The following is a 12,729-nucleotide window of genomic DNA, read 5'->3' on the forward strand; positions in this document are numbered from 1 at the left end:
ACACACCAAGGACGAATCCCGCGCTTTGCCTTAGTGACGTCATCGACGGAGGCTGGTCTTACCTGTTAGAGAGAATGCAGCCGTGGTGCCCGTGAGTGCCCCCTGCTGGTGCATGATCTTATCGCGATTGGCCGCATAAAATACAGCAGAGGACGGGTGATAGGACGAGACTGCCTGTCGCTGGTTTAACCCTTTCGCTGCAGGCTCATACTTACAGATCATAGTGATGGGCTATTATTGTACTATTTAAAGGGGTTTTCCGCCAGCAACTTGTCCTAGCATATGAGCCGGGCTGTCTAGGGCTCTAGGCACCTCTACAAGCAGTGACAGCCAGTCCTGCTCACATTTTAGGACAAATTGCTGGCGGCCATTTTAAATAATTCCCCAAGAACCCCTTTAAGTACAGTAATACCTGTACAGAACACCTGCGGCTGACTCCAGATCAGAAGTATATATGTGAATACCCCCATACCCCGGCTGTGCACCCCCTGCTAGAGAAGCCATAGAGAACATTTCTGGAGTTCTCTCGGTAAGTGCGGATGCACAGGAGTCCTCTCGGTAAGTGCGGATGCACAGGAGTCCTCTCGGTAAGTGCGGATGCACAGGAGTCCTCTCGGTAAGTGCGGATGCACAGTGGGGGTGAGTGCTGACATACAAGGTACTGATCTGGAGTCAGCGGTAAGTGTTCTCTACATGTATTACAGAACACCAGCCCCCAGCAGATTACATAGGAAACCCTTCAGGATGTTCTCCTCTGTCCTACAGCCGCAGTAATATTGGATTAAATGGATGAATAGGGCCCCCGGGGAGGACTGGGGACTTAAAATAAAAATGAAAGTGGCCCCATGTTGTAGGTGAGTCCAAATTTACAGAAGGTGGGGCCACCAATTCTGCAGAACAAAATACTGTCCTAGCAGAACCAGATAGGCAGAGAAAATCAGATCTTTATGTACCTGGCTGGTGGCCAAGAGGAGGGCTTGGGTGGACTTCTGGGAATCGGCCCACTGGAAAATGTCCCTGTAGGGTCTATGGCCAGCCCACCAATGGCATCCTGACACAGATTGAACAAAGGGGGCTCTGGGGCTCTTTCCAACATTTTTGGCTGGTATATAGGTATAGATTTCTGTGTATCTGAATTAATAGCATTGGGCTCCCACTGACGTCAGAGATACAAGCAGATGGGGCCACACGTCTTCTGTAGCCCCCGAGATCCCTGGCGTATGAACAGTATTGGGGAACTTGCTTTGTGACTCTTTACTCCATCTTTATACTGTAAAATACTTCCCAGTAACAATGGAAATCTTCATTTTCAGAACATGGCTGCTGATGATTGTGGTAAAAAGTCTTCATATTCTTCTCTCCATCCAGTTACCAACTACAGAAGGCATGAGAGCCGGCTGTTACCATTGTGTTGAACGCTACCTTACATACGGTATATGATTCCACCGCCTGGAGTCTGCAGGATGTCACTGTAACGCCTCCATGTCAGATGCAGAGATCCATTAATCATCATCATGTCTGCAACTCCTAAAGATATTGTTTTATATGACTTCAGCGGTGGAGTGTCACTGTAATGGCTGCGTGGTATACCGTCATGTGGTGTAGTAAAGACTCCTCGTATGTACACATGTTAACATTAAATCTTCAAGGACATAATACGTAATGATAAAGGTGATGTAACAGAACACCTGACTGGAACAAAACGAGACGCCCTGTAAGGGAGTAGTGTAGTATACACCCCAGGGGCATTTTTGGGTGACTTTCAATCCTCAGATGGTACCTTTCTATTAGAGGCCAGCTGTTCTGTTATGTGTCCAGTGTCCGTATTTTGCAAATCTGCAATTTACGGACCGCAAAACATCCAACGGCCCACGGTGCATGACCCCTTAGGCTACTTTCACACTTGCGTTAGGAGCGGATCCGTCTGGTGTCTGCACAGACGGATCCGCTCCTATAATGCAAACGCTTGCATCCGTTCAGAACGGATCCGTTTGCATAACTGTTTATTTCAGATCTGATTTTTCACTTCGGAAAACTCAGATCCGACAGTATATTCTAAACACAGAAGCGTTCCCATGGTGATGGGGACGCTTCATGTTAGAATATACTGAGAACTGTGTAGACGACTGCTGCCTGGCAGATGCTGCCAGGCAGCAGGGGGCAGACCCCCCCCCCCCCTCCTGTATTTAACTTATTGGTGGCCAGTGCGGCCCCCCCTCCCTCCCCAGTATTAAATATTACCAGTGCGGCCTCCCCCTCCCTCCCTCCCCAGTATTAAATATTACCAGTGCGGCCCCCTCCCTCTATATTTATTGGTGGCCGGCCAGTGCGGATTCCAAGTATTGTGAGCAGTGCGGCCTCCCCTCTCCCCCCCCCCTAATTAAAATCACCCCCCCCCCCCCATCATTGGTGGCAGCGGAGAGTACCGATCGGAGTCCCAGTTTAAATCGCTGGGGCTCCGATCGGTTACCATGGCAACCAAGACGCTATTGCAGTCTTGGCTGCCATGGTTACTTGGCAATAAATACAAGCATTATACTTACCTGAAGAGCTGCGATGTCTGACCGGCCGGGAGCTCCTCCTACTGGTAAGTGAAAGGTCTGTGCGGCGCATTGCCTATAGCACAGACCTGTCACTTACCAGTAGGAGGAGCGCCCGGCCGGTCAGACATCGCAGCTCTTCAGGTAAGTATAATGCTTGTATTTATTGCCAAGTAACCATGGCAGCCAAGACTGCAATAGCGTCTTGGTTGCCATGGTAACCGATCGGAGCCCCAGCGATTTAAACTGGGACTCCGATCGGTACTCTCCGCTGCCACCAATGATGGGGGGGGGGGGGTGATTTTAATTAGGGGGGGGGAGAGGGGAGGCCGCACTGCTCACAATACTTGGAATCCGCACTGGCCCGGCCACCAATAAATATAGAGGGAGGGGGCCGCACTGGTCATATTTAATACTGGGGAGGGAGGGAGGGGGAGGCCGCACTGGTAATATTTAATACTGGGGAGGGAGGGAGGGAGGGGGAGGCCGCCGCACTGGTAATATTTAATACTGGGGAGGGAGGGGGGGGCCGCACTGGCCACCAATAAGTTAATTACAGGAGGAGGGGGGTCTGCCCCCTGCTGCTTGGCAGCATCTGCCAGGCAGCAGGGGGCAGTCATGTACACAGTTCTCAGTATATTCTAACATGAAGCGTCCCCATCACCATGGGAACGCCTCTGTGTTAGAATATACTGTCGGATCTGAGGTTTACGATGTAACTCAAATCCGATGGTATATTCTAACATAGAGGCGTTCCCATGGTGATGGGGACGCTTCAAGTTAAAATATACCATCGGATCGGAGAAAACTCCGATCTGATGGGGACTCCTGACTTTGCATTGAAAGTCAATGGGTGACGGATCCGTTTGAAATTGCACCATATTGTGTCAACGTCAAACGGATCCGTCCCCATTGACTTGCATTGTAAGTCTGGACGGATCCGTTTGGCTCCGCACGGCCAGGCGGACACGAAAACGCTGCAAGCAGCGTTCAGGTGTCCGCCTGCTGAGCGGAGGCCAAACGGTGCCAAACTGATGCATTCTGAGCGGATCCGCATCCACTCAGAATGCATTGGGGCTGTACGGATCCGTTCGGGGCCGCTTGTGAGAGCCTTCAAACGGAACTCACAAGCGGAGCCCCGAACGCTAGTGTGAAAGTAGCCTTACATGTGTGTTTCACATCTTTTTTTGGACATGATCTCTGCCTGACCAAGACCCCAGTACTGGGTTAAAATGCGTTGTATGTATTGCAGCTTGTTCTTATGTATACCCCTATGTGTTAGTCAATGACAGGAGTACACCTTATATAGTCTGTAGTTCTCCAAAACTCAGTCGGGGGGGATTTATAGGGGGGCATTACAGGGGCCCATGATACAAGGGACACTACAGGGAGGCATTATATATACTGGCACTACAGAGGAAAATATAACGTGCAGGAGCTACTGGGGGCAATTATAAATACTGGCACTACTGGGTGTCACTATAAAGGAGGCACTACAGGGGGCAATATACATACTGGCACTACAGGGGGAATTAAAATACAGGGGCCACTACAGGTGAGTTATAACTGCAGGGAAGCATTAGAACTGCAGGAGGCCAATACAAATACTGGAGGTACATTATTACTATTATGGGTACTGTGGGGGCATCATTATTGGTCACAATATGGAAGGCATTATTAATGAGGAAGAATCATTACTATTGATGGGACTTTGGGGAGCACTATCACTATGTGGGGGACTGTGTATGGCACTTCTATTTCTGCAGTATAGCACAGTATTGGAAGTAGCAGCAGGATGACAATGTTGGAGTACCAGGAGGAGGAGGAGAATGATTGAAAACTGTTGAATCTAATATGTCTTTGTGGCAAACTGTGCAGAGACGAGACATGGTGAAAGAACTCATCATGGCGGTCTGCTCCCAGGGGAGAAGATGAAGAACGAGAACATCTACATTAGAGGAGACATTACTGTACATAATAGGTAGTGCTGCGTTCTCCCGTATGGTAGTTATATAATGTCCATCCAAATATGTCTTAAGCAGAAAACCTAGAAGCAGCCCTGGGTGTGTGGCTTGTAACAGTGTCAGCGTGCATGAGTGTACCATTAGGAAAATTCAGAAGAGAAGAAAGATCACCACTGTGCACAGAAAAAGAAACAGAAAGAAAGGGTACCCATTTGGTTCATTTATAATGGTTGTCCCATGAAAAATATTCTACAGTTTTCAAACCAGCACATGGATCTGAATACTTTTGTAATTTCACATATTTAAACATTTTGCATAGCCACTGAGTTACAGTATTCAATAAAATGTATCTGTATAGCGCCACCTGCTGTTTGTTTGTTTACTTATTTCTTTGTCCTGCTCGCTGAGAAGGCCGCACATGCTCAGTTTCATAATTCAACTGCATCCCGAGCTGTGATAGGGAGAGCTGAGACACGCCCCCTGAGCTGCAGCAGAAAAGACACGCCCCCTGAGCTGCCAGCTTGATATAAATCTAGTAGAACAATGGATGTCGATATCTCAGGATCCATGTGAGGTACAGGGCTGGTTCTAGCTTTGCCAGAAAGAGATTTGTCATGTACTATATGATCTCTAATTAAAACATTTTACATTAGTTATGGGATAACCCCTTTAACACACCATGATTATTATGTTACTGAATTGTACAGTAACAGCTGCCAACACAGCCTCCCTATCTCTAAAGTCACTCAGTGCTCTGCCGTAAGGACCTAATGTCATACCCAGCTTATCGAACCCGCTGTTTGCCCTCAGCATGTATTACTGTTAATACAGACTGCAGGGCTGCTTCCTCTGGGGGAACCAGAAGCTCTCAGTACTCATAGTATTTTGTACAGAACAGGAGGTCTGTGAGGTGCAGCTTCATCCAATAGCTGGAGAGTGATGTCCGAGAAGGGGACGTAGTTGTGGTGACTGCCTAGTAACTTACTGCAGTAGCTTTAAGGATTCATCGTAGACCGAGCACCTTTTATTTTGGGGGGGGGGGGGGGCGGCAGAGTGACATAATTAACACTCCAGGTAGGTTACATGACCCTAGTAATTTTATTTTTAAGTGGTTGATCACAAATAGAATAGAAATAGAAAAGAGCCAACCCAATTGTCTGCAGAAAGTAATTTTTTGATTTGATGTCTATGCACAAAATCAATCTGGTTCTGCTCAGGGTAGATGTAGATGCACTGAATTCCTCACTTATCACACAATAAATATCTTATATCTGTAAATAATTAGTCTTGTCTGCTTCTCTACAGAACATGGATGTAATGTGTATGATCAGCTTTATTCTCCATAGAAGCATTAGGCCAGTTTCACATAAGCGTGGTCAGTCTGGGAAACATACTCAGTGTGATGGTCCTGTTTCCCAGACCAAACAATGACCTGAATCCACAGCATAATGATCCATGATACAGTGAGTTCTTCCCCTCAGAATACTATGAGTATAGTAGATCCACAGTCAGGCAGGAACTTATAATATCATAAATCATGAGATGCTGTAAGTTTGGGTCAGAAGAGCAGTGTTTGGCCTGGGAAATACTGCCGTCACATGGAGTCTGACCCGAGCTCACAGCATCATAATGATTTTTGATGCTGTGAGTTCTGGCCTCTAATAATACTGGGAGTACTTTACTGTAGATCTGCATTATGATGCTGTGAGTTCGGTCAGAGAAGAAATGTTAGGTCCAGAAAATGAGACCGTCATGCGGAGTATGTTTCCTGGACTAAACGCGCTCATGTACAACTGGCCTTATGGTAATACAAATTAGGAGACCTTTATACAGTGTCTGTAGAGAAGGTTAATTATTGGGCTAATCAAGTGCCGTAAGAAGTTGGGCTTTAAAGGGCTTCTGTCACCCCACTAAAGTCATATTTTTTTTTTGGGCTAGTTACATTCATTATAGTGCGATATATGAGAATATAATGTTTTTTAAATGCGATTTTTAAAATGCTGACAGGGCCGGCCAGAGGAGGAGATCACGGCTGGCCCTGTCAATCAACACGACGAGGGGGCGGTTTTTTGCGGCGGCTACCAGCAAGTAGACGCCCTACTTGCTGGTAGAGACCTGATTTGCATATAATAAAACTTCATTTTCTTAAGAAACGGCCGCATGAAAGTAAGTAACAACATTATATTCTCATATATCGCACTATAATGAATGTAACTAGCCCAAAAAAAAAAAAAATGACTTTAGTGGGGTGACAGAAGCCCTTTAACAGAAAAATGCATTTTTTTTTACCCATTACAGAATGTAATATCAATCAGACATGCTGTAAGGGTCACTTCTGCGGGATAGCTAGACCACCTCTTTTGAAGATACCATTGCGGTATCTATGGGGCTACACAGCAGTTTTAGCCTTGACAAGAGTCACACAACCAAAAATTGTGGCGAAGCACTCCCTGTTTTGAACAGCTGTGCATTTGAATCTTAACATTATTGAATTTTGTTATAAATATTCAGACAAAATATTGAAAAATAATCTTGTGTGGTCACGTAGTGTTTTTTTTTTTTTGTGATTTTACAAAAATTGCTGCTAAAGACACATTTTGACCGTGCCGTGTGAATAGACCCAAAATGGGTCTCACAAAGGGATAAGAGGTTTCTACTTGATTGGGAAGGTTCTGTTGGGATGCCATTTAGCAGTGCGCATGACAATACCAGAAACACATATAAAGTGAGTTCATTCCAGTTAAACCAATATATTCCTTAGAATCCCAAGTGCAATATTTTTCTGAGACAAATATACAGTCTACAGTAAGTGATATATATTGTCATGTTTTACAATATACTTGACGTACACAATTTAAAAAAAAGTATTAAAAGTTTCTTATACTTTCTCGATACTGTAAGAAGTTTTTCAGGATAGTTGGTAGCTGGAGGCGTGGAATAAGATGTAATCTTGACTGTCCGACGCATTTCCGGATACTGAGTCTGCAGAGCTGACAAAGTGAACATGGATTTGCTAAAGGGAAGTAGAAGCAGAGATTTTAGTGCTTTACAAAAAATGTAACACCGTTTATATATGTATGAACCATTTCTTTATTTATCCAATATATCTAAGGCTACTTTCACACTTGCGGCAGGACGGATCCGACAGGCTGTTCACCTTGTCGGATCCGTCCTGCGGCTATTTCGCAGTGCCGCCGGACCGCTGCTCCGCCCCCATTGACTATAATGGGGATGGGGGCGGAGCTCCGGCGGTGCACGGCCAAAGGCCGCGGGACTAAAATTACTGCATGTCAGGCTTTTTAGTCCGGCGGCTTTCGCCGTGCTGCGCCGGAGCTCCGCCCCCGTCCCCATTATAGTCAATGGGGGCGGAGCAGTGGTCTGGCGGCACGGCGAAATAGCCGCAGGACGGATCCGACATGGTGAACAGCCTGTCGGATCCGTCCTGCCGCAAGTGGGAAAGTAGCCTAAAAGTTTAAAGTAATCTTAAAGGGGTTGTGCCACTAATATAAATCCCGCTCAACAGATATCGCTGTTATATCACTTTCCCCAAATACCACTGCCTTATGCTAAAGGTTTTAGCCTACCACTGCGTCCCGTGGCAAATCTATTTTCATATTTAATTGCTGTAGGTTACATCTGGCGTTGGAGCCTTGTAATGTAGGAAGCACCATTGCTAAGGGTAGTGTCACATAATCTGCTGATGACAGGACACATCTCACTGCCCTAAGCATGATGGGACAGCAGTCTCATGACAAACCAGGAAGTAGGATTCAAGCATGGGGGATAAGAGAAAACTGCAAATGGGGTACATAAAAATAATAAAAAAAAATCCAAGGAGGAATTGGCACTAGAGTCATTGATGAAAATAAACTTTAGGGTCCATTCACACGTCCATTGTTTCTTTCCTGATCTGTTTCGTTTTTTGCTGAACAGATCTGGACCCATTCATTTTCAATGGGTCCTGAAAAAAAATTGGACCTTGTGCTGTCCGATTTTTTTCAGGACCCATTGAAAATGAATGGGTCCAGATCTGGTCCAGATCTGTTCCGCAAAAAACAGAACAGATCAGGAAAGAAACAACGGACGTGTGAATGGACCCTAAGAGTGAAGAAATAGTTTACGGCACAACCTCTATAATTAAAAATTCCCTTCCATTTTCTGTATGTAGTTTCCATACAGACAAATAAGTTTCCATGGTTACAGACTACAGACAAATTCTATGTTGTCGCTCCCTGTGTAAGCAGCTTATACAAAGCTGTAATATGGCCATGCATATGAGGCCCTACTTTAAGAACCTGCCATACTTTTATAGTAGCTGTTACATGGGACGGGTCACAGGTCTGAACTCTATTCCTTGGGGTGAAGATAACAGCTGTTGTGGGAGCCCACAAGGAAGAGACTGCTGCCAACTCAACAGTGAACCACGGGCAAGCTATGTTTTTGGGAAAAATAAATGTATAGTTCTGTTTTGTAGGAACTACTACAAGGTGATGTTACAAGCTTACCCTCATATTGAAGCAGGTGTCTTTCCACTGAACTTCTTGTGGCAGCGACATCCACTGGACGCTTGCAATCTGTGTTTTTTGCATTGATATCAGCACCAAAGTCAAGCAATAAACTTACAATATCCATACAAGACTGCTGCGCTGCTGCATGTAATGGGGTGTCCAGATGTCTGCCATGCTGTACATCAGCACCTAGGAGCCAAGCACAAGTTTTCTATATATTGGAAATATTACATAATATTACATATCAATACCTTCTAGCATTACTGACCTGCATATAAAAGTTTCCTTACACAAGCTATGTGCTGCCCTTTACATGCTACGTAAAGAGGAGTGCCTAGGTAAGGAATGTCTTGGTCCACGTTTATACCCCAGGATATTAATACTTCTAGACAGTCATTGTGACCTGCAAGTACATGGTAAGAAAAGCATAAAATATATTTCTATATTTCAGAATAGATAGTAAATGTGAACAAAGTGCACCTTGAAGAGTCTGGGCACCAATGCACAATCTTTACAGACCCCCTACCTACCATGTGCCATTTAAAATGCTAGTGTACTTTTATGTATCAGGGTGGCTATTGGGCTCCCTCAGCGCCAGATTCTGTACGCCCTAATCAGTGGCGTACATAGAGAAGTAAGGGCCCCCACAGAGGACAGAAAGGTTTCCGCCTAAACCCCTTTCAATGACCCTTGGACCATTTTTCCACTGCCTCATTTGCTAAAAGTTGTTCCTTTAGAGGGTAGAGTCCTGACCAAGTTTTCACCCCCAGTAGAAGAGGCACTTTTCCCTTGGACTAATTGATAAATCTCCATCAACATGTACTATAACCAACTATTAATGACAATCATCCCAGAATAAGAATTGCAAATGTCCTCATGCACACAATCTTATGTATGTTGTGGTCCACAAACTGTGGATCGTCAAAATATTGATACCGGCCATTTACATCTAGCAATTTCTGTGGGCCCTGTTACACAGTGAAGGGTATGGTCTGGGAGGACCATATTTTCCTCCCAGTGTGTGCTGCTGGGCTGACTTGCAGCCAGGTGGGGTCAAACACTGGACTGGATTTTAAGTGCCGGTCTGGGTTTTGACAACACCTAGCTGTCTTTAAAAGACAGCTGGGCTCAGCAGTAAGTTGTTTCTGTTATGGGATCTAAGGCAGGGTGCCCTGCTAAAGGGCTGAGAACCGCTAGAAAACAGGCCCCCTAAAGCCTGCTGTGGACCGCTGGGGATAAAACGGCAACAAGGTGATATTTTTGTTCTGTGGACTTTGCATTTTGTGAACTAACACCAAGACTGTTACAGAGTCATTTTACTTTCGCCTTATGTGTGAATAAACACAGAAGTTTTGCTTTACAAACTTGTCTTCGCCTCTGTACTGCGTCCACTTACCCTGCCTACCAGAGCAAATCCCCACAATTGGTGGAAGATGCGGGCAAAGATCCCGCTACCTCTCGCAGTGAGGCTGGCATAAACGCCAAAATATTTTGGTTTTCGGGTACGGCTGGATGTCCTGGATTAAACCAGCTAATTTCAAACCCGTGCCACGTGACAAAATGGAGGCTGTAATGAAAGCTCTCGTGGAGGCTAACCAACACCAGCAAGAAACAAACCAGCTGCTGTTACAACACATGATGGCTTTACAGATGGCAGGAGCGTCCCATAGTGTCTATGATGTCCAGAAAGAGGTCCGTGCGGCGATGACACCATCAGATGATGTTGAAGCCTACCTGGCGATGTACGAGAAGGTGGCCACAAGAGAGAATCTACCCCGAGATCAGTGGGCTGAGGTCGTCGCTCCGTTTCTGACATTCGATTACCAGCGGGTGTATTTCGACTTGCAGGACGATCAAGCGGCCGACTACCAGAAAGTCAAGGGTGAGATTTTGGCAAGACTGGGGGCGTTGGTCTGGGCCCAGCGGGTGCATCAGAGGGGGTTCAACCCGGCTGAGCTCGCGAGACCCCAGTATTATAACTTGCTTCACCTCTTACAAAAGTGGCTACAGCCTGATGTGCTGAGCCCCACTGCTATGCTGGACCATCTGTTAGCTGATATGTTCTGGAGGGCTTTGGTCTCCAGCACTGGATCGGCTAGGTGTCTCCTGGAAATGCCCTTGAGATGGTGGACTCCTTTAAGAAGGCTGGCTTGACCGATAACCCAAAAAAGGGAGCAATAGGGTTAGAAAGAGCCTAAATACTTTGGGTATGTCATTAGGCACAGAGTCATCAAACCCCAAGTAAACAAAATAGAGGCAATACGGAATTGGCCCCGACCTGTCACCTCTAGGCAAGTAAAGTTGTTCCTGGGGATAGTGGGCTATTACATGAGGTTCTCCCCCCACTTTGCTACGATAGCTGCGCCATTGACAGGACTTTTTAAGGGACATATGTCCGTGATGGTTCGCTGGGATAATCAGGCGGAAGAGGCGTTCTCCGCTTTGAAGTCAGCCCTGTGTGGGTCCCTGGTTTTAGTGACGCCCGACTGCAAGTGGGAATTTATAGTACAGATGGATGCCTCCGAGGTAGGCCTCGGTGCTGTACTGTCCCAGGAAGTCAACGGGGAGGAGCATCCCATTGTCTTCCTCAGCCGTAACTCACCCCAGCCGAGACCAGGTATAGTATAGTGGAGAGAGAGTGCCTGGCTATCAAGTGGGAGACACTCTAGCGGAGGCCCTGCTGGACTCAGGCAGTCTGGTGACCCTAGTAAGGGCTCCCCCGGTACGGTCCACTGAGTATACTCGCCAGAAAGTCGGGGTCATGTGCATTCATGGGGACTTGAAAGACTATCCCACTACCCTGGTGTCTCTAACCACAGGGGCTGGCAGGTGGACTGACGAAGTAGCAGTTGCCACAAACTTACACTACGAATTTATAATCAGGAGAGGTTTCCCGACACTGTGGCCTGCTACGAGGGTGACTGGTGCCCATGAGACAGTGGTAACCCCAGCAGAGTGACCTTGCTGGGAACCCGAGGCCAAAGGGCCAGCGGTAGAGGTGACCGCCACTTTGGTGGAAGAGGGGGAGACAACCCCACTGAGTGTAATAGTGGGAGACGTGGAGGACTTGCCACCAGGGCCTGAGCTGGCAGACCTCAATGTCTCCAGGGATAATTTTGGTACGCAGACCAATGGGACCCAACCTTATCCCGAGCCTGGGAAAATATATTACTAATAGATGGTGAACTACAACAACCGGGGGCCAAGTCTATGTTCCCCCGTTTTGTGGTTCAACAGGAGATGCTGTACCGGGTAAATCAACTACGGGGTGAACATATTTAACAGTTGGTGGTGCCCAACATGTTCTTAGGGGACACCTTGGCCAGCAGAAAACGCAGGACCGGATTCTACAGCGGTTTTACTGGCCCAGTGTGTTCAGAGAGGTAGAAGAGTATTGCAAGTCTTGCCCAACCTGCCAGATAACCAGCCCCCAACCACATTTCTGCAGTCCCCTGGTCCCTCTCCCCATTATTGAGGTTCCATTTGAGCGGATCGCTATGGATCTAATAGGCCCAGTACCAAAGTCCGCTAGAGGGCACCAACACATCTTGGTAGTCCTGGACTATGCCACTCGGTATCCAGAGGTGGTGCTGCTGCGACGTACCTACACCAAACTCATAGCCAAAGAGTTAATGGAGATGTTTTTCCAAGTGGGCCTACCTAAAGAGATTCTGACCGACCAGGGGACCCCTTTTATGTTAAAAGTCATGAGGGAAC

The 12,729-nt window shown here is 46.7% G+C and overlaps 1 protein-coding gene across 3 annotated transcripts in view; it reads right to left on the reverse strand.

Annotated features, from left to right (window-relative positions):
• Positions 1-6,720: 6,720 nt before the first annotated feature.
• The window catches only part of ASB5 (ankyrin repeat and SOCS box containing 5), a 56,693-nt gene continuing 50,684 nt past the window's right edge, over positions 6,721-12,729 (reverse strand). For all 3 annotated transcript variants that reach the window (XM_044297263.1, XM_044297271.1, XM_044297282.1), the window contains 3 exons: positions 9,281-9,415; positions 9,010-9,201; positions 6,721-7,517 (listed from right to left, as the gene is read on the reverse strand). In XM_044297263.1, coding sequence (XP_044153198.1) covers positions 7,372-7,517; positions 9,010-9,201; positions 9,281-9,415 — 473 coding nt within the window. In that variant the 3' untranslated portion in view covers positions 6,721-7,371. The remainder of the gene's footprint in view (positions 7,518-9,009; positions 9,202-9,280; positions 9,416-12,729) is intronic.

The sequence above is a fragment of the Bufo gargarizans genome, chromosome 1 (genome assembly GCF_014858855.1).
Source record: "Bufo gargarizans isolate SCDJY-AF-19 chromosome 1, ASM1485885v1, whole genome shotgun sequence".
NCBI lineage: Eukaryota > Metazoa > Chordata > Amphibia > Anura > Bufonidae > Bufo > Bufo gargarizans.